The 18,906-nt window shown below is 36.2% G+C and overlaps 3 protein-coding genes across 4 annotated transcripts; 2 read left to right on the plus strand and 1 right to left on the minus strand.

The window, feature by feature from the left end:
- The first annotated feature begins 2,683 nt into the window (after positions 1–2,683).
- On the plus strand, positions 2,684–4,553 carry LOC101315229 (vacuolar iron transporter 1-like). The gene is made up of 4 exons (XM_004297372.1): positions 2,684–3,090; positions 3,179–3,264; positions 3,850–3,964; positions 4,062–4,553. Exons 1-4 carry the CDS (start codon positions 2,849–2,851, stop codon positions 4,363–4,365), a joined length of 747 nt encoding a protein of 248 aa, XP_004297420.1. The 5' UTR covers positions 2,684–2,848; the 3' UTR covers positions 4,366–4,553.
- A 1,107-nt stretch (positions 4,554–5,660) lies between these two features.
- LOC101314940 (vacuolar iron transporter 1-like) lies at positions 5,661–7,474 on the plus strand. The gene is made up of 4 exons (XM_004297371.1): positions 5,661–5,961; positions 6,086–6,171; positions 6,293–6,407; positions 7,005–7,474. Exons 1-4 carry the CDS (start codon positions 5,717–5,719, stop codon positions 7,300–7,302), a joined length of 744 nt encoding a protein of 247 aa, XP_004297419.1. The 5' UTR covers positions 5,661–5,716; the 3' UTR covers positions 7,303–7,474.
- A 7,905-nt stretch (positions 7,475–15,379) lies between these two features.
- On the minus strand, positions 15,380–18,262 carry LOC101290755 (heat stress transcription factor A-1-like). Of its 2 annotated transcripts, none has more exons than XM_004297373.1 (2): positions 17,784–18,262; positions 15,380–16,855 (listed from the first exon to the last, which is right to left on the minus strand). In XM_004297373.1, exons 1-2 carry the CDS (start codon positions 18,030–18,032, stop codon positions 15,680–15,682), a joined length of 1,425 nt encoding a protein of 474 aa, XP_004297421.1. In that variant the 5' UTR covers positions 18,033–18,262; the 3' UTR covers positions 15,380–15,679. The 2 variants fall into 2 exon arrangements, with proteins under 2 accessions (XP_004297421.1, XP_004297422.1); XM_004297374.1 differs by having other exon boundaries at positions 15,380–16,888; positions 17,784–18,025.
- Between the last annotated feature and the right edge of the window lie 644 nt (positions 18,263–18,906).

Below are 18,906 nucleotides of genomic sequence, written 5' to 3' on the forward strand. Positions count from 1 at the left end.
GGGCATACTTCTCAAATCACTATCTGAATAATCAGGGGCCTCGTCCTTAATCAGAACAGGGCTATGTCAGTTTGACCTAGAGTTTAGGGTGAAGACGAAACAATAGTTTTCGATGAGTGATGATCATATCTTTCACAATATGTTCCTCATAAACATAAACTCTTAGTGATTTCCGTGATTGAACGATTCTCTTGTTATATTAAGTGTCACTAGTGTGATTTACGAGATTCCGTTAATTTCACGATAAATCTTGTTGTTGCGAGAATTTTTATTCGAGTCACGTGTTTTTTTTGTTGCGAACTTGCAATGCATGTTAACATCATGATCATGTCCTAGAAGTGTTGTTTACATCAGGGTATATGATGCATATGCAGTGCCTTCGATCAGACCTAAAACTCAACTAAATTCTTTGTTTTTTTGTTTGTTTTTAGAAGAACTAATTGCATATATTAAGCAAAACTAAGTTTACATCAGCATTAAGACTCCACTAAGTTGAACAGTTTATTACTTGTACGTTGATATTCTGCTTGTTCAAGAATATATGGCATTTGGTAACTATATACATTGACAGAAAATTGACTTGAAATAGATGGAAGAAGAAAAAGAGCCTCGTACTTCAGGCCTTGACGGTATGTGTAATCTGAAAAGAAAAAGTTCCAATATATATAAAACCCAGAGCTCTCGTGCTGCTTCTGAATCGACTGTTCTTAAGCTTTTCCTCCCTATCTATGAGCGGCGTGTGGAGCTTTTAGTGGCACTACGTTATACGATACAGATACAGATACAGATACAGATAGGGACCATACCAAGTATTTATAAGATCAATCACCAAAGATTCTTTTCTCATTAATCTTTCTTTCTGGTGTGTATGATAACATTTACAATACTACCTCTACATGCATTTCCGGTTTTCAGAAACTATTATCTTATGAATACTTCTTCAGTAATTTTCATTGATATATATTTCACAGTCTGATACGTACTTTGATCATTATACACTACAATTCTGTATAGCTGGTGGTACGTACGGAAGAAAAAGAAAGTAGCAAAAGCCAGCAATCAACACAGTAGTAGCAAAAAGCTATAGCTAGACAAGGTGATGAGAAACCAAATGAATGATCATGATTCCTTTGTGCCGCGTGCTCTGAATTTATTTGCGGAAATTGGTTTAACCTAATGTCAATCTGTATGCAAAAATGCAGTGTCTGATAAGGGGAAGAAAGAAAGTGGTGGTCTCGGATCACTTACGATTATTTACTTTTGGCTAGTGGGTTGGTTCGGCCTTGTTTTTTCCAGATGCCAAACCCTTTTTCATGTTCACTTTTGGTTGGTGTTGGTCCTATTCCGATTGACCCTATCCTAACCCTCATCATTTATCAAACTTATCGATCATGAGAAACTGGTCCTCTAGGAAACAAAAAAATTGATGACTCAAAGCCATGGAACTTAATTACTTAATCGAATTTCTGGAGCCTGGTTCATAAATACATTTATGTATAGCTGCCCAAATGGCCAAAACAGAAGAAGACGATCGACCCACATTGCACCAGTCACACATGGAGATTTCTCCAAAAGAGACATCCATATTTAAGAAGTAGGACTCCTGCCAGATTTCATATCATTCATCAGATTCTCTAATGATCAAAGAAATGAACCCACATGGACACATGGTGAGCAATTGTGTAAAGTTGGGGAAGATATATTATCAAAACGAGACCAAAGAGATTAGCTAGCATAGATAAAATTATCTAAGGCAAGGCTGGCTGTGCTGAATCATTGGAAGACATTGCTATGGCCAATGTGGAATGTGTTGCCAACCTAAAAAGCTTCAATAATCAATACCACATACATGATGTTGTTCATTTCTTCCAAAGGAAAAGTCTATGGTCCATATTTCGATCACACCAAAACCACACATCCTATTGATGAATATCACATGTGATACACAGAAAGGAGAATATCTATCACAATTCTTGAAAGAAATTGTGATACCCTCGTTTCAGAATAATTAAGAATAATACGATCACGTTTATTTTAACATAATCGTGTATAAAAGACTTACGAGTTATGAAGTAATGGGTTCAAATTTTAAGTGGAAATCGTCGGAAAATCCATTACATAGTTCAAGAATGAAGAATCGGACATTTTCCGGCAATTGGGATATTAAACACGAAAGATATGTCAATCTACACACCTTCATTGACTTATCTATGTATGGAATATTTTTGATCTCTTTGATGAGACATAGCTCTTATCCGAGAACATGGAGAGCTTGTGTCATACACACGACTACTACTAGGGTTTTGGCATGTGTAGGAGGCCAGTGCCAGACACACGCCAAGTTTTACCTAAATTCCGCATGCCTCGTTGACCAGTATCCCGGAATCTTTCCCAAACCCTAAATATCGTCGGTGGCCGAAGAAATCCCTAACCTTTATTTATGTCTATTTTAATTTTCTGTTTCCTCTCGTTGTCTTCCAAAGCTTATGTGGGATCCCTAGATATACATGTATGCATGTCTTACCGGCCTGTGGTGCGCACACGCCATTGAAGTGACAGAACCTCCAACCCAACACGAAGTTGGTTTAAAATTATATATGAATGGACCCCTCGAAACAATCCAAAGGCATCGATCACTTTTCCTTTGTCTGTAATTAATCTGCAGAAATCCCATTCCCACCTTCTTTTCTCTCTAATCTGAATCTGGAACCGATTTTGATATTACGGTTTTACCCCACCTCCTCCGTCCTATATAAATCCTACCCTTTTTCGACAATAAGCTCATCATCTCAGACACCATAGAATAATTCAATTTCATTCAGAGTATAGTTTAACTTGGTTTATTGATATGGGGCAAGAAAATGGCTACGGTGACTTGGAGAAGCAGATGCTGGTTCTTCACGACCACGAAGAGAAGCACTTCAGGTCCAGTGAGATTGTCCGTGACGTCATTCTCGGCGTTTCCGACGGTCTCACTGTCCCTTTTGCCCTCGCCGCAGGGTTGTCCGGCGCTGACGTCAGCTCCTCCATTATCCTCGTTGCCGGCATTGCTGAGGTTGCCGCCGGTGCCATCTCCATGGGACTTGGCGGGTAACTTGTACATGTTTCATTCACGTGAAAATAATATATCTGGTGGTTTTTAGAGCTCAACTAATGAATCGTTTTGGTGTTGTTACAGGTACCTTGCGGCCAAGAGTGAAGAAGATCATTACAAGAAAGAACTAAAGCGGGAGCAAGATGAGATCATCGCCGTCCCTGATATAGGTTTTTATTTAATCATCTTAACTCTTTTTTTGTCTGATAAGTTTTCAGCAGAAACAGTAGTTTTGTATTCTTTTTCTGATGCATGGGAAATCATTTCTTAGAAGTACTTTTCGTTAATAGACACAAGACACAAAATAGTCCAAAAAAACAGCTCTGTTCATGTGTTCATCAATACTCTTATTTCCAAAGAAAACAATTACTTTATACATTCACGAGAGCCTGCAAACTTGGATATATATGATCATGTGAGAACCTAGCTCTTTAAAACTGTTCGCTGCTCAACTTTATACGACTGAGCATCTTCATGTTTATCTTGCTCTTATATTATGCAAGATGAAAACAACTAACTGAAAAAAGAGAGAGGGGAGAATCCGAGAGAGTGGAGAATCCGAGATCTTTACCGACACTTTTTTCTTTTTCTTTTTGAAGTGTCTTAAAACTAAACTTTGTGCTGATTGGAAAGTAGTATACGATCAATATTTTAAGTATGTGTGATTGAAAGTATGTCTTTGAATAAGTGTGTGTTTTATGGACCCAGAATGTACGTTTACCCTAGGTAACTAAAAAAGTTGAAATAAAACGCAGAGGCTGCTGAGGTTGCAGAAATATTGTCACAGTATGGAGTCGAGGCACATGAATACGGGCCTGTGGTTAACGCCCTAAGAAGGAACCCACAAGCCTGGCTTGATTTCATGATGAAGTAAGAAGCTGATGCTTTGTGTAGTGTTGACTGTTGATGAGGTAATTACCTCTATGAGTCTGTCACTAATTTACTCCTTGTGTGATTGGATTTACAGATTTGAGCTAGGACTCGACAAGCCGGACCCAATGAGAGCACTGCAGAGTGCAATGACAATAGCCTTTTCATACGTATGTGGTGGACTGGTGCCTCTCCTTCCCTACATGCTCATTCCAATTGCCACAAAGGCCGTGCTTGCATCTGTGGTTGTCACCATAGTCGCATTGCTGATCTTCGGCTTTGCAAAGGGTCACTTCACCGGAACTCAACCTTTCAAGAGCGCTTTCCAAACCGCCTTGATCGGAGCCATCGCCTCCGCCGCAGCTTACTCCATTGCTAAGCTCTTCCAATCCTACCACTAATCAATTGCAATCACCAGTTTAGTTATGTGCGCGTCTGCTCCTAAGTATATTAATTTGGTCTATGCCATTTCTTTACTTGTCGTACTGGTTACATGCTGTTAGTCCCTCTACGCTTACCAAAAAAAAAAAAAAAAAAACATGCTTTGCTCGTTTGCTTCTACATCTTGGCTTTGTACCTAGCTAGTATGTTTTTCTACAATGTAGATTTATTTATTTTAATTAGATGGAATCTTATCAATGGCTGAGAGAAGCCATATATCTTATATTCTTTGATAAGATCTGCCTTTATATGATATGAACTCATGTGAATCGCGTCTGTATGCAAGTATCCCGAGCAGGAATTTCAACCACCGCACCGCAATGTCGACATAGACGTCGTCTAGCTATGACTCATAAGGAATAAAATAGAGAATAAACATAGGCAATAGTATAGTACTCGGAGCATTCTTGATTCTTATATCATAAGGGGAAAAAATCACAAAAGAACAAATATACATTTCCGACACATACTGCTAAGAAACCTATTCTTGAATGGATCGAAGCTAAATGATATCAAACATGAGGCAACCGTTCCAATTTATATGTCTTTCAATATGTCACTTGTTAGTTTACAATTTTCCTAAGCTCTTCGACTCCATCCCTCAGATCCAGTGCCGATCGTGAATAAGAAGACAAACAAATTAAAATGGGCTGTTTTTGAGTGAAAATTGCTCAGTTTAAGTTCCTTATTTTCGTTTATCAATTATGGTATGACATAAAATATTCAAGGAAGGAAATCAAATGGCAATGAACTAGTTGATTGTAATAAGGAATGAAACTAGTTTAGATTATTGCCCGATGAATGCATATGTACAAGGGAAGGAAATCAAATCCAAACCGAATAAGAAATGGACTGGTGTAAGATTGTAAAGTTATTAGTTTGTTACCAAATGAATGAATGAAATAATCCAAACCGATTATATCTTTATCAAATACATAACAAATACGTCGAACACACCAACCTTCACATGAGGCAACACAACAATAGAATTCGTATCATAAAAATAAAAAAATAAAAACACAACAATAGAATTTCTAAATTCTAATATCAACATCATGACCTTTATTTTATTACTTCTTAACCATCAGATGGGCAACAACTCACTATTTTGATATGGAATCATAGTGACACCCATTTATACGCAAAAGGACACTGATATAAATCTAACGCTTCCAATCCGGTTAAACCCTGTTTTGTCCCTTTCCAACATTACGCCCTTGAAAACCTAGAATACTACTACTACTTCACCACAACAAACACCCTGCTGCTTTCGTTGTCGTTTTCATTCTCAATTTCTCATACTCTCCATCCATGGCTAATGAAGAGGCAAGAAACTCGGACTCTGAGAAGCAAAGGCTTCTGATCAGTCAGCACAAAGAGAAGCACTTCACCGCCGGCGAGATCGTCCGTGACATCATCATTGGCGTATCTGACGGCCTCACCGTCCCCTTCGCTCTCGCTGCCGGTCTCTCCGGTGCAAATGCTACGTCATCGATTGTCCTCACAGCTGGAGTCGCCGAAGTAGCCGCCGGCGCTATCTCCATGGGACTTGGCGGGTAACGATTAATTCTAGCTTCTTGCCACTTCTCCATGATTATATTTACCTTTTTGTTATTTCGTTTAAGAGATTAGATGATATTAGTTCCTCAAAACTTGATCATACAACACAAATTGATGCAGATATCTTGCGGCGAAAAGCGAAGCGGATCACTATGTGAGGGAGTTGAGGAGAGAACAAGAAGAAATAGTGAATGTTCCAGATACAGGTACTCTTGGGATTAACTATTGTCACTTTTTTTTCTTTTTCCTTTTTCATAATTAGTTTTTCATTTATTTATTTGTTAGTGTTAGCTAGTTTTGTGAGATTTGGTTCACGATATTGTGCAGAGGCTGCAGAGGTAGCAGAGATTCTTGCGGAGTATGGAATAGAGCACCATGAATATACACCAGTTGTGAATGCCCTGAGGAAGAACCCACAAGCTTGGCTTGATTTCATGATGAAGTAAGTAAATTGCTTCATGTTTACAATGTTTAGCCAAGTAGACTAAAGAATTAAGAAACAATAACCTCTTTTTTAAGCCCTAAATGTAAGGAAAGAAATATACGAATCAAGCAAGTGTTTCTGAGTGTTCTATGGAACAGTGGGACAAGAAGCAGGTCTCGATCAATTAGGCTATAGTTGACAAGGGGAATTGATAAACTGGTCCACAACCCCACAAGCACTAGCTTAATGCAATGATATAAAGATAATTTGCCTTTTGAAATGTGGAGCAAAGTTGGTCTTGCTGTTGGACTGTGGACAAAATAATACCACAAGAACGTGGTCCTTGAGCTTGTGAATATGATGTAAAACATTTCTTGTTACACACTTTCACTGGTAATAATACTGTTCTTTTTTCTTTTTTCTTTTCTCTTCTAATTTCCACTGATTTGCAGAATTGGTTTAATATTGATGATATTGATTAGTCTACTGACTAGTTCTAGTCATATTCAGTAAGATAGTCTTGTACTTCCTTCTTCTCTAGTCAGTTTTATGCTTCAGCTACTTGGAACATTATTGTCTGCATAAGAAAGCTAAGACATGAAACTTCGAATGCAGGTTTGAACTAGGACTGGAAAAGCCGGATCCAAGGAGAGCACTACACAGTGCACTGACGATTGCGATTTCTTATATTCTGGGTGGAGTGGTACCTTTGATTCCTTACATGTTCATTCCAAAGGCCAGAGAAGCATTGGCTGGGTCTGTCGTGTTGACTTTGGCAGCATTGCTAATTTTTGGGTTTGCCAAGGGCTACTTCACTGGTAGCAAACCCTTCAAGAGCGCCTTTCAGACTGCGCTCATTGGAGCCATTGCATCTGCTGCTGCTTTTGGCATGGCAAAGGCAATTCATCCATAAAAACCAGAATGACTGTCAAACAGTTATTAGCCTGGCTCCAACTCGTTAATCGTGTACTTCACCTCTGTGTGTTTATCATCTTGTGTGGAAAAGTTTCAGCAATCCTAGTAACTACTTGCTTAAAATTTACCGATGTTCAAGGACTGAATAAGAATTTCTCTCCAAGTTCAAAATCATAATGGCAATATAACATTGTATGTAACTATGTACAAAGTTTATTTTTCTGAATTAGTGCTTGACTATGTATCTGCAGTTGATGTAGATATGAAAGATCAAGTCCCCTAACTGATACGAGTTTATCTCCTTCTGTTACTTTTTGATAGTTACTTTTTCTCACCATGCATGTAGTGTTATCTAGACTGTTAGTTAAGAGTCCTTTCGCTTGTACATGTTTATCACTTCTTGTACATACTATTATAAGAGTCGTGTAATTCCATCATTCAATATAACAAAATACAATTTGACTCCATTGTTTTTTTAATTCTGTTATCAGAGCGGGTTACCTATTTTTACATGCATGCCTATACATGAGGGGAGGCCTAAGAGGTAGCTACTTAGCTTTTCGTGTCCATTCAGCCGTCATTTCGAAATCAGAAATTCAGGGAACTTCTGAACTTCCAGTCTTCAATTTGTCATTGAGAAACTCAACAGTCTAAGCAAATTGTCTTGGAACTCTAAAGATTTAGTTGTTCAAAGTGATTTAATCTCTATAGATTTGCTGAAAAGGTTATTCACTTATTTCAATCTCTCTAGCTCTCTCTTCCTCTCACTAATTTCAATCTTCTAAACTCCAGTCTTCAATCGGTCATTGAGAAACTCAATAGTCTAAGCAAATTGTCTTGGAACTCTAAAGATTTGGTTGCTCAAAGCGATTTAATCTCTATAAATTTGCTGAAAAGGTTATTTACTGATTTCAATCTCTCTAGCTCTCTCTTCCTCTCACTCTCTCCATACTCCAGCCGATCTCTAACATGCATTTTCATAATATGATGAAGTTTGCATTAATTTTGTTGTTTTTTCATATCTGTCTTACTCAATTAAATTGGAGATTACTCATATTAGAAAAATTCATATATAGAATCATATTCAAGATCACATCTTTACTGTTGGGAGCCACATCCACAGCTTGGCAAGAGGCGTGATGATGTGTTATGGGTGGCTTAGGAAGTGTCTCAGATGGTTTTCCAGTGAGGATATGAGTGAATACGATCAAGAGTGCAAGGGGGCCAGATGGATGCCCAACTGAGAGCGAGGAGGCAACTAGCAACCTAGCTCGCAACCGAGCAACTTGGATCTAGTGAACGTGCATTGATTATGTATGATCGAGATTCAATTAGTGGAAGGTATAAGGTCGATCGAGTATATGGGGGAAGCCTAGCCCAACCCAGACCAGTGGAGGGAGGTGGACAGTCAATGGGCTTTAATATCTGAGATTTAAGTCATTTAATTCGAGGAATGTAGAAAGTCAATCGAGTCTTCGGGGGGGTGAGGTTTACTACAACACAATTTATGGATGAGCTTTTGTAATTTTTTTTTTTTTTTTTCTTATTTTTCAATTAGCTAGATGATGAGAATCTTTTTTGTGAACTCATGGAAGCGTGTTAGCTGGAAACTAAGCTGTAGGAAAGATTTCTATTATCTTTTATGAGAATCTTTTGGTATTGGTGGTTGTTGGATTTTTGATTACAGGTTTTATCTTTTTGGTGCTCTGTTTTATTTCTGCAATTTCGAATGAGTTCTCTACTATTCCTATTTCCCTTAGTGGGAGACTTTTTCTTTTCCTTATGTTTGTAGGCTAAGGCTAGGATGTGTTAATACATGTTTATCCTCAAGTTGTAAAAAGAGTCCTTAAAGTAGTAATATTTGTTCTCATAGTTGTAATATGAGTCCTTAAAATTGTAAAAAAAAATTAGTTACAACATTAGTCTTCATTTGTTCTTAAAGTGGTAATTGAATATTCAAAGTTGTAATATGAGTTCTCAAAGTTGTAACAACTTTTTTTTAATCAATTTAAGGACTCAATTACCACTTTAAACACACGTTTTACCACTTTAAGGACACATGATAACTAATATTGTAACTAGAAAATTTTACAACTTTAAGGACTCAAATTACAACTTCGAGGATAATATTACTAGTTTGAGAACTCAATTTATAAAGTTGATGCATCACATCATTCACATGCATTAACACATTGTAGAAATTTTCATGTTTGTAATGGGTTGTATCTGTTTGAGTTTCGGCATGTTTAATTAGATGATTTCATCCTCCAAAGAAAAAGGTGTAGAAAAGGACCCGACAAAAGAAAGGGTGATAACTTGAAGTTGACAAAAATAAGAACTAAATTGATAACTTGTTTGATTACAAAAAAATCTATGACTTCATATAGCAAGCAAGCCAAATCGAAACTTAATCATCATTTTCCTATAGGGGTAACATTCATAGCCAAAGTTGAGGGCGTGTTTTGTAGCGTAGTCCGATGATAATGTGTTTGATGTTACAATGTGTTTTTTCATTACTTGATCTATGTTTTTTGTTAAAGCATATCAATGTTTACCAATAATTTTTCCTTCACGAATTCGTTAATTCTTTATTTCTTATTTCATAATAAAAGAACAATTAATGTTGAGTTTGACAAAAATTATTTTATAATGACATACAATGTTTTTTGCGATATGCAAAATCTATGTTTGACAAGTATAAAAAAAAAAAAAAAAAAAAAAACTTAAGCTCTAATTTCACATTTCAATCGTTTGTACAATTTTGTCTTCACCTTACCCTAATTATAGTAACCGACTTTAACAAATGAAAGAACAAATGCAAAATACATTTTCTATTTAATATTGTATATGATTGTATTTCATCAAGGACGAGAAGACACAAACATGTTGAGGGCTTGTTTTGTAGCATAGTCCGATGATAATGTGTTTTTTCATTACTTGATCTATGTTTTCTGTTAAAAGCTCAACCGAGCTGCCTTGGTTGCACTGTCGGAGCTGCATCCACCAGCGACTTGCCGGAACATGATAGACCAAAATGGATTATGCAACTATAGTTGGTACAAACGCCTGTAGAGTTTGATATACTTGAATTAGTTAGTACGTAGATTCTTTTGAGCTTGGAGTGTATTACTTTTTGTGGTGTTGGTTAAACCATTAAACCAAATCTTTTTATTTTGATTTTGACACATAACATAAGTATAGATAATCATATCTAACCATAAACCCATGGGTTGTTGTTTTACTTTAATGATTAATCATTTGTGACGTAGCCCAAGACATCGGAAGACTCATGAACTGACCACGGCTTGCCGGAAGCCCAATATACTGACCACGGCTCGTCGGAAGACCCATGAACTAGCTCGTCGGAAGCCTCATGTATTGACCACGGCTCGCCGAAAGACCCATGAACTGGCTCGCCGGAAGACCCATGAATTGACCATGGCTCGCCTTCACGTCAGTGGAGTGATCCTGCGTTGGTGTAACCTACTTATCTTAATTATATAGTAACCGACTTTAACAAATGAAAGCACAAATGCAAATTACATTTTCTATTTAATACTATATATGATTGTAAACATGTTGAGGGCTTGTTTTGTAGCATAGTCTGATGATAATGTGTTTGATGTTACAATATGTATTTTCATTACTTGATCTATGTTTTCTGTTAAAGCATATCAATGTTTACCAATAATTTTATATTCACGAATTGGTTAATTCTTTGTTTCTTATTTCATAATAAAAGAACAATGTGGAGTTTGACAAAAACTATTTTAAAATGACATATAATGTTTCTTGCGACATGCAAAATCTATGTTTGACAAGTATTAAAAAAAAACTTGCTTTAATTTCACATTTCAATCTTTTGTGCAACTTTGTCCTTAATCTTTTGTTTCCTTAATCATTGAAGCCAAAAAATCATATGCCTTTAACTATAATTAACCTACCATGTTTCCATAATTAACACCTTACTAAAGAAACATGCAACCCCTTAATACATATCTCATATGCACTAAAGTTTAATTAAACTTTAACCACTTCATATATGTAATTAATTTCTAGAATCTTTTTCTAGCTATCATAAAATCTACCTTACATCACATTCTTCATAACTTTTATGCTAAGGCAAATATTATGATCTAAATGACATATTACTGTAAGCTTAAGAAATCACATCAACTAATAAACTTAGCCATGTTTATAACACATCAAATTAAGCCAATGGCTCTGATACCAATTGAAAGAATAGATGGATTTTAAAACTTTTTAATTAGTGCGGAATTAGTTTAACCATTAAACTACTAACTAAACATAAATTTCATTCCTTTAACCCATGATCTTGGCTTATTGTGATATGTATATAAACATAGTATATATGGTAAGGAAGAACAAAGAGGGAGTTTATGTTCTACTCACCCTTGGAGCGTGATTTCAATCCGATCCAAGTGAACCACCAAAGCTCTTCTCCTTGATCTCTCCTTGTGTGTGTTTCCTCTACCTTGATTAAGAACTCCTTGTGCTTGTAAGCTCTTCCTTGATGTAATAACGAAAGCCACAAAATAATGTGATCTCTAAGGATCTTCACCAAGTAAATCAAGAGATGAAGAAGATGAAAGGAATGAAAGAAGTATGCAATTATTCTTTCTTCCTTTGTTACCAACTTCTATAATGGAGAAAGAGAGAGAGAATTTTTCCTATCAACTAGAGATAGAAATGAAAAACTCATATCACCTATTATCCATCCTTTTACTTTATATAGTTGGAAACTATTTCCACATTAAAGTGAAATATTGACTTTCATAAAGCCAAATAGTTGATTGGTCCATATGTATTATTGGGCTTTAAAAATGTGCCTTGGGCTTTCATTTAAGTATCTCTTAGTGAGGCCCAAGCTCATACCAAAAAAGGCTCGACAATCAATTAGGCCCAATAAGCTCGGTTTTACCCGAAGATCCTAATTATGTCCAAATACTAAATCTAATTAATATTTGGTCATAACCAACTCTTGTTTAATCTTCTTCATATACAATCTCAATGATCCACTTATATGGTGTGCGATCTCTTAGGTTCTAATTAACAAGGTAGTGAAGTTTGTAGACTAATTCTATTTCGTTTACGAATCAAAACTCCATTTTGATTCTCCCTTGTTATTAGGATTGTAAACGTTTATCAATCCTTAGGGACTTCACAAGTCATGAGTGACGTCTTACAACATATCATAACTACCCTAATTAATATAGAATGACAAGGAACCTATACAATTGGAATTACAATACAATACGGTTCTTCTCTAATACGATGTTCTAAATCACATCATCGGGATATGGAAGTAATATGTCAATCCCCTAATGTGATTCCTATTCTCATGTGATTCGTAGAATGTAATTATAAACTTCTTTTAATCGTATTCATTGCTTTGGCCAAAGACTATTTGAATCACATCTTTGAACATACACCTTATTTACTTAAGGATAGAAATTCCTTATTGTACACTGATGGATTTCCTGCAAGTATACAGGGTAGATGTAGTATAGTGAAATGGAAGAGAAGGGGTTGTCGTTCCCACGAGGATATTAGTTCAATTCAAATTATGAAATACATAAACTAACTATACTAAAACACACAAATCACGATCACAATTTAAAGAAACAAAGAAACAATAAAATAAGTAAACAAATAATGATAAATGAATCTAGGGCATCAGAATCAACCACTAACAATCCTATTTATGCTTTGATGCAACTAACAGACTCTTTCGTTTCTCTAGATGACAATTCTCATATCTAAGTCCTTCTCAGGTACTCTAGATCATAATTTTCCTTAAGTGTATGATGCTCTCCCTCTCGGGTAAAAGTCGTATATCCTAGCTATGCAGTCCATCCTTCTCATGTATAAATTTAACATGTAGAACTCATTATGTACTAGAAAATAAGGGAATCAAGCAAACCATTATTCTTTCTCAAGCAACAATGTAATTCACCACACTTAACCACAAGAAGCTATATAAATTATATTGCATCTGTGCTTCAAATTTATCTTCCAATTACTAAATGCAAAGCCCTAAGGTGATCAATCAAAGAACTTAAACATCAAGCATAAAATCAAACAGTGATCAAGCATTCATCATTAAGAAACTATAAATCTATTAATTAATCATCAAAAACATAAACAATCATGCTAGGGCATCATCTTAACCCTATAAAAGGTTTAACTAAACATGACTAAATAAAACATAACAAAAACATAAAAAGAACGAAAAGGTGAAGGATGGATGAATGGATAGATGGTCTCTGCTCCTTTATGCGTCTACAACGTGCTTCCGAGACCTCCCTCAATGTGAAATTCGTGCTCCCTTATATAGAGAAGTTTCATGCTCATCTTTGGCTTTATATTTCCTTGTAAGACTTGGATTCAGACTCCTTTCTTGATATGGAATGGGAAAACCTTGAGATATCTCTTGTAGAACTAGGAATACATGTACTCCTTGAATCCTTATCTGAATTATTGTCCTTGAAGCTTTAGGGTTGACGGTCTTATGCCACGGAACTTGAGTTCTCCACAAATGCTTGTAATTTTCCGAGCAGATTTTCTGATTTGACCTATCTTCATTCAAATGATCATAACTCAGTCCATAAGTATCGAAATTGAGATCCGTAAAATTCTACAGAAAGTAGACTTCCATAGCTTTCCAATGATATAAGGCTCATAGTCTGATTCAATCCGAGTAATTCCCTGTAATTCGGCAAAGTTGGCTGTTCTGCATAGGCAGATTCTGGCACTTGGGATTGTAGTCGCCTTTCAATCCTTATTTGCTCGTTTTAGCTCATTTTCTTCTCTCTATGACACAGACCTACAAGAACACTAAAATAACGTAAATCAATCACAAATAAGGAAACTAAACACAAATATCAAGATTAAAGGGCTTAGAAATATAAGATAATATGAGCACATCATACACTCACATGTCTCTATGAGCGAATTGATTACACCAATGAGTGCATGGATCATATCCATTAAGGGACATAATGTTACTGCATCATCAAGAGTAAATCCATTCACTCATAAGACAACCATAGTGTCTTAGGTCAAATGACTAATTTGTATTATTGCAATTTAGAGTTCAAGTTTGACATGTAAGTAAAACTCCATACAAGAACTCTAACAATCGCGTTCAGTGTACTCTTTAAAATAAGAGCACCCACATACTTGTATTAGTGTCTCTACACAAATGACAAGAGACATATCATCCTCCATATTGAGCATACATATTATGGACTAGTCTTTCCGGATTAACAATGTCCAAATGATAATCCTATGACTAGAAACATTTAGGATAAGAGTGTAAAAGACTAAAGGTCTCATACATCTAACTTTTTAGATTACTTTCTTTTTAAGTCAATTTCATTGGACCTTGTTTAATAAAATATTAAATATAAGCAATGAACAATAAACTTGCCCTTTTTGAGTAATAATAACTACAATAATAATTATATCAAAATGATTATTTTAGGACACAACTCCCTGACTAATGATTTCAAGGTGTATTGGTATATTTGCATAAATGGTTCAAGGATAAGAAACAGGAATACAAAAATAAGTCCCATCCAAATTATTTGCAATTCAGGGACCCTGGTCATCTCATAGTCTCAAACACTACGAAGGCATCCTGTGTAATTCAACTAATTCCATGATACAATACGCTATAGTCTAATAGTATCAGAGATTAAGAGTTGGGATTTCGGGTTCGTGCATATCAAAAGATGGTGGAGGTTTAGATATCGAATAACTGAGCTCAAGTCATATCATATATACCTTCTCAAATCCCAATTCACGTTTTGAATCTAGCAAAAGAACTAAGAAAGAAACTCATGCTCTGAACAGCCATTTTATACAAAACTCCAGAGACGGGGTGCACAATCTTATCTACGTTTCAAAGTGTCTACATCGTCGGTGAGATAATAGTTACAGCATTTGGCGTCCCCATGAAAAAATAAGGCAAAACAGTAGTTGAAAAATTATATCATGTGAGGTCAGGAAAAAGGAAGCTCGCTACATTTGGCACAGACAACACATATTCTGCTTCAAGTAAGTAACATTTGAATTTACATATAGAAACACAAAAATGCAAACATGTTGATCTCCTGAAAGATCGTAGCCCACCAAAATATGTGAACAAGCAGTTAAGCAGCATGTACTTGAACTTGCATCATGCAGAACACAAACAGATTACATAACTCCATGTAGGTTCTAATATAGGAAGATTCTACTATAGGTTGTAAAACAGTAACTTACATTGTCTCTTGACTTGTGTAAGAGAGACGGACAGGGATCACGATTATCCCATAATATACTATCATGAGAACCAATATAAAGTCCTGCTACTTTCCCGACTGTGTTTCTGGTTTCTTGTCGGGGTCGGAAGCCATGTGTCTCGGATGTTCACTAATGAATTCCAAATTCTGATGAACTGATTTGTCCATTTGTTCTATTAAAGAATCAAAATTTCTGGATTCATTCAACTTGGCTGCTGTTGATTCAACCTCCATTCTAGAATCATCGGGCTCTTTTCTTTCTTCCTTTGCACCTTCAATATTTTGATTATTTTCTAACCAATAACTAGTCAAAAGCAGCTTCTCCCATGAATTATCATCAACATCAGCATCAGGCAGGATAAACTGGGCATGATTTTCTCGAGGGCTCAATTTATCATCCATTAGCATTTTCACAAAATCAGAATTCCCAAAAATATCTTTCATCCCATCAGGGAAAGAATCAAGCTCTGGCTGTTTCCCTGAGCCTGAACTCTGTGTGAGTATAGGCTTCACTGCTGCATCCATAGGTGATCGGTACCTTACTAATGCACCATCTGAATTCATAAAAGAATCTTCCACTCCATCTGGTTGTTTCTCCGGTTGGAATACAGCTGGCGCTTCATCCACAGGTGGTTGGTACCTTACTATTACACCATTGGAATTCACAAAAGAATCTAATTCTGGTTGAATCTCTAAACTCGAATCTGATGAGAAGACATGCTTCGGTGCTTCCTCCATAGGAGGTCGGTACCGCACTATGGCACCATCAGCAGCCATTGGTCTACCATCATCTACTTCTTCTAGCATAGTTCCAGCTTCAGCCAAGCGCCAGCTATGTTCTTTTGACTGAACCAGCTGAACTAAAAACCCAGGATTTTGCATCGCCATCACCAAAAATGAGAGCATCTGCTGTTGATCCTTCTCCATTCCATGAAGGCGGTTTCTCAGGAGGAGCAAGTTGTTTTCTGACATTTCCTGGTGCTGCCTAAGCTTCACCAACTCTTGCTTTAGAGAGATCTTATCGATCTTCAGGTTCTCAACTTCCCTCCACAGACCATTTTCAATGTCTTCACAAGGTTCATCAGGATCATGTTTCTGATCATCTTTCTGCTGCAATGTTTTTCTCTGATCTGTGCCCTGCGGATATTTCCTTCTGAAAATATTCTTCAACAAATGCTTTTGACCTCGAATAAATCCTTCGTTTGCAAATACATAATGATCCGGATCTATTTTTCTAAAGCCCTGAAACATTGAGATTCATTGGTACCTATGTAACTGCAGTTGATGTAGATATGATAGATCAAAGAAAAGGAAAAGAAACTTTGCCACACTTAAGTCTACAGACTACAAGCATATCTATACAAACACATTCGTTAAATGTCAATAGCATATCATCACAATTCAGTTGAAATAGCATTCTAAACAGATGCTATTGTTCCTTCAGTAGATGCACCCAGGAATTCTATGACTCTATGTGTCCAGACTCCAAACTATCTCAAACCAGTAAGATAATTTCCTTTTTATACACTTCACATAAGACAAAATGTTTAACCATCACTGATGCTAAGACCAGATTTAAAGGTCCCGCTGCCAAACCATCTTGACCACATACAACATAACATGACCTTTAGCACCATAAATTTTCCACAAGTACAAATTTACAAGTTAAAACTGTACAGTTCAAACACCCCCACCGTGACTTAATCACTCAAAGCAATTGAAAAGAAATCCCAAGTTCCCAACTAATAAACGTCTTACTATATTCCTCTCACAACTTAAACGACACCCGATTATGTTGAGTTGCTAACCCTTTACATTGTTGCATTATGTGATCTAAGAGCATTAATCCAAAACAATAAGCAGCCGGTCATTCACACTATTCTAAAGCGCACAATCAGAAGCTTTACTTTACTTCTCGAGCCAATTTCGCATATGTTATCCAAATCTTCACATAGTTCAAGCAAATCCAATTTTGCAAAACACCCAACAAAGAATGAATCAAATACTTAACACTGCAACAATAAAAACAAAGTTTTCAATCAAGATTATACAACCCCAATACAAACATCATCACAAACACCACAAACCAACTCAAAAGTACAAAATCCCAATCTCAAAATCCACAAACAACTTCAAGAAAAGCAATGCAAAACCAGAAAGATATACTCACATAGATATTGAGCTGCCTCATGAAGCTGGAAAAGTTGCTGTGCTTGAAATACTTGGGGAGCATCATAACCGAGAACTGGGTCACGTCCTTGATCACAAAGCTGTCATTGCTCTCACTCCACGAGATTATAGAGTCCGTTTCTTCGTCGTCGACCATCTCGTAACATTTTTTCAGAAACGGAGCCACCGATGCTTCGGCGGAGCTCGACCCTTCTCCGGTCTTCTCCTTCTCCTTGGATTTTCTCACCATGGTCGTACGATTCTTGGATTTTGGGAATTGGGTTTCGGGGTCTTAGGGAAGACCCAGAAGAGAAAGAGACGAGAAGAATTGAATGGACAGAATCAGAGGGATATATAGTTTGCCGTGTTGAAAGGGTTTAAGGAGGGCCAACAACTAAAGAAGCTTCTCTGCTATTTATGAATTATGATTCAGAGAGGAAAGTGCAGGGAATGGTCTAAACGTCCAATTTGGTTTTGAGTGTAGACTGTAGAGGTGTCAAATGGTTATAGTATAAACTAAAATATATAAAATATTCTTGATATTTTCTTGAAATTTTATTTTTTATAAGTATCGATATAATTTTTATATCTTTTTGATATTTTATATTTAGTTTATTTTTGGTTAAATATATAATTTTTAGATAATATTTGGTAAAATTTCTATCGACATTCGATATATTTATCGAGATTTCATTTTTCCGAACCATCGACATATCCGTGATTGTCGATATTTTAATCCTTATTATACTAATGACATGTTTACTTAGTTGAGATGTAAAATAGTCGTGAACAATTAGAATTGGATACAAGTGAAAGTGAAATGAGAGAATAATTGAATCGGTGTTGGTTCCGGATACTAGTGTTCCTCATTCGTAATCAAATTCATGAGTATTCAAGAATCAATTTATGATAAGAAGGTTGAACATACATCAATTACGATTCATATGAGTGTTAATAAACACATCATTCACGTGTTAATAAATACATGAATACTTTTATCCGACATCATTTTGATTCCTTTATGTGTTAGTGACGACGTGAATTTGATTACCCTGTAATCATTCTATTCTATCTTAAGTAAGTAAACATATCCTAATACTATAGGTGGCGTCTCACTACGTGAA

Source organism: Fragaria vesca, linkage group LG4, assembly GCF_000184155.1.
Source record: "Fragaria vesca subsp. vesca linkage group LG4, FraVesHawaii_1.0, whole genome shotgun sequence".
NCBI classification, from domain to species: Eukaryota; Viridiplantae; Streptophyta; class Magnoliopsida; order Rosales; family Rosaceae; genus Fragaria; species Fragaria vesca.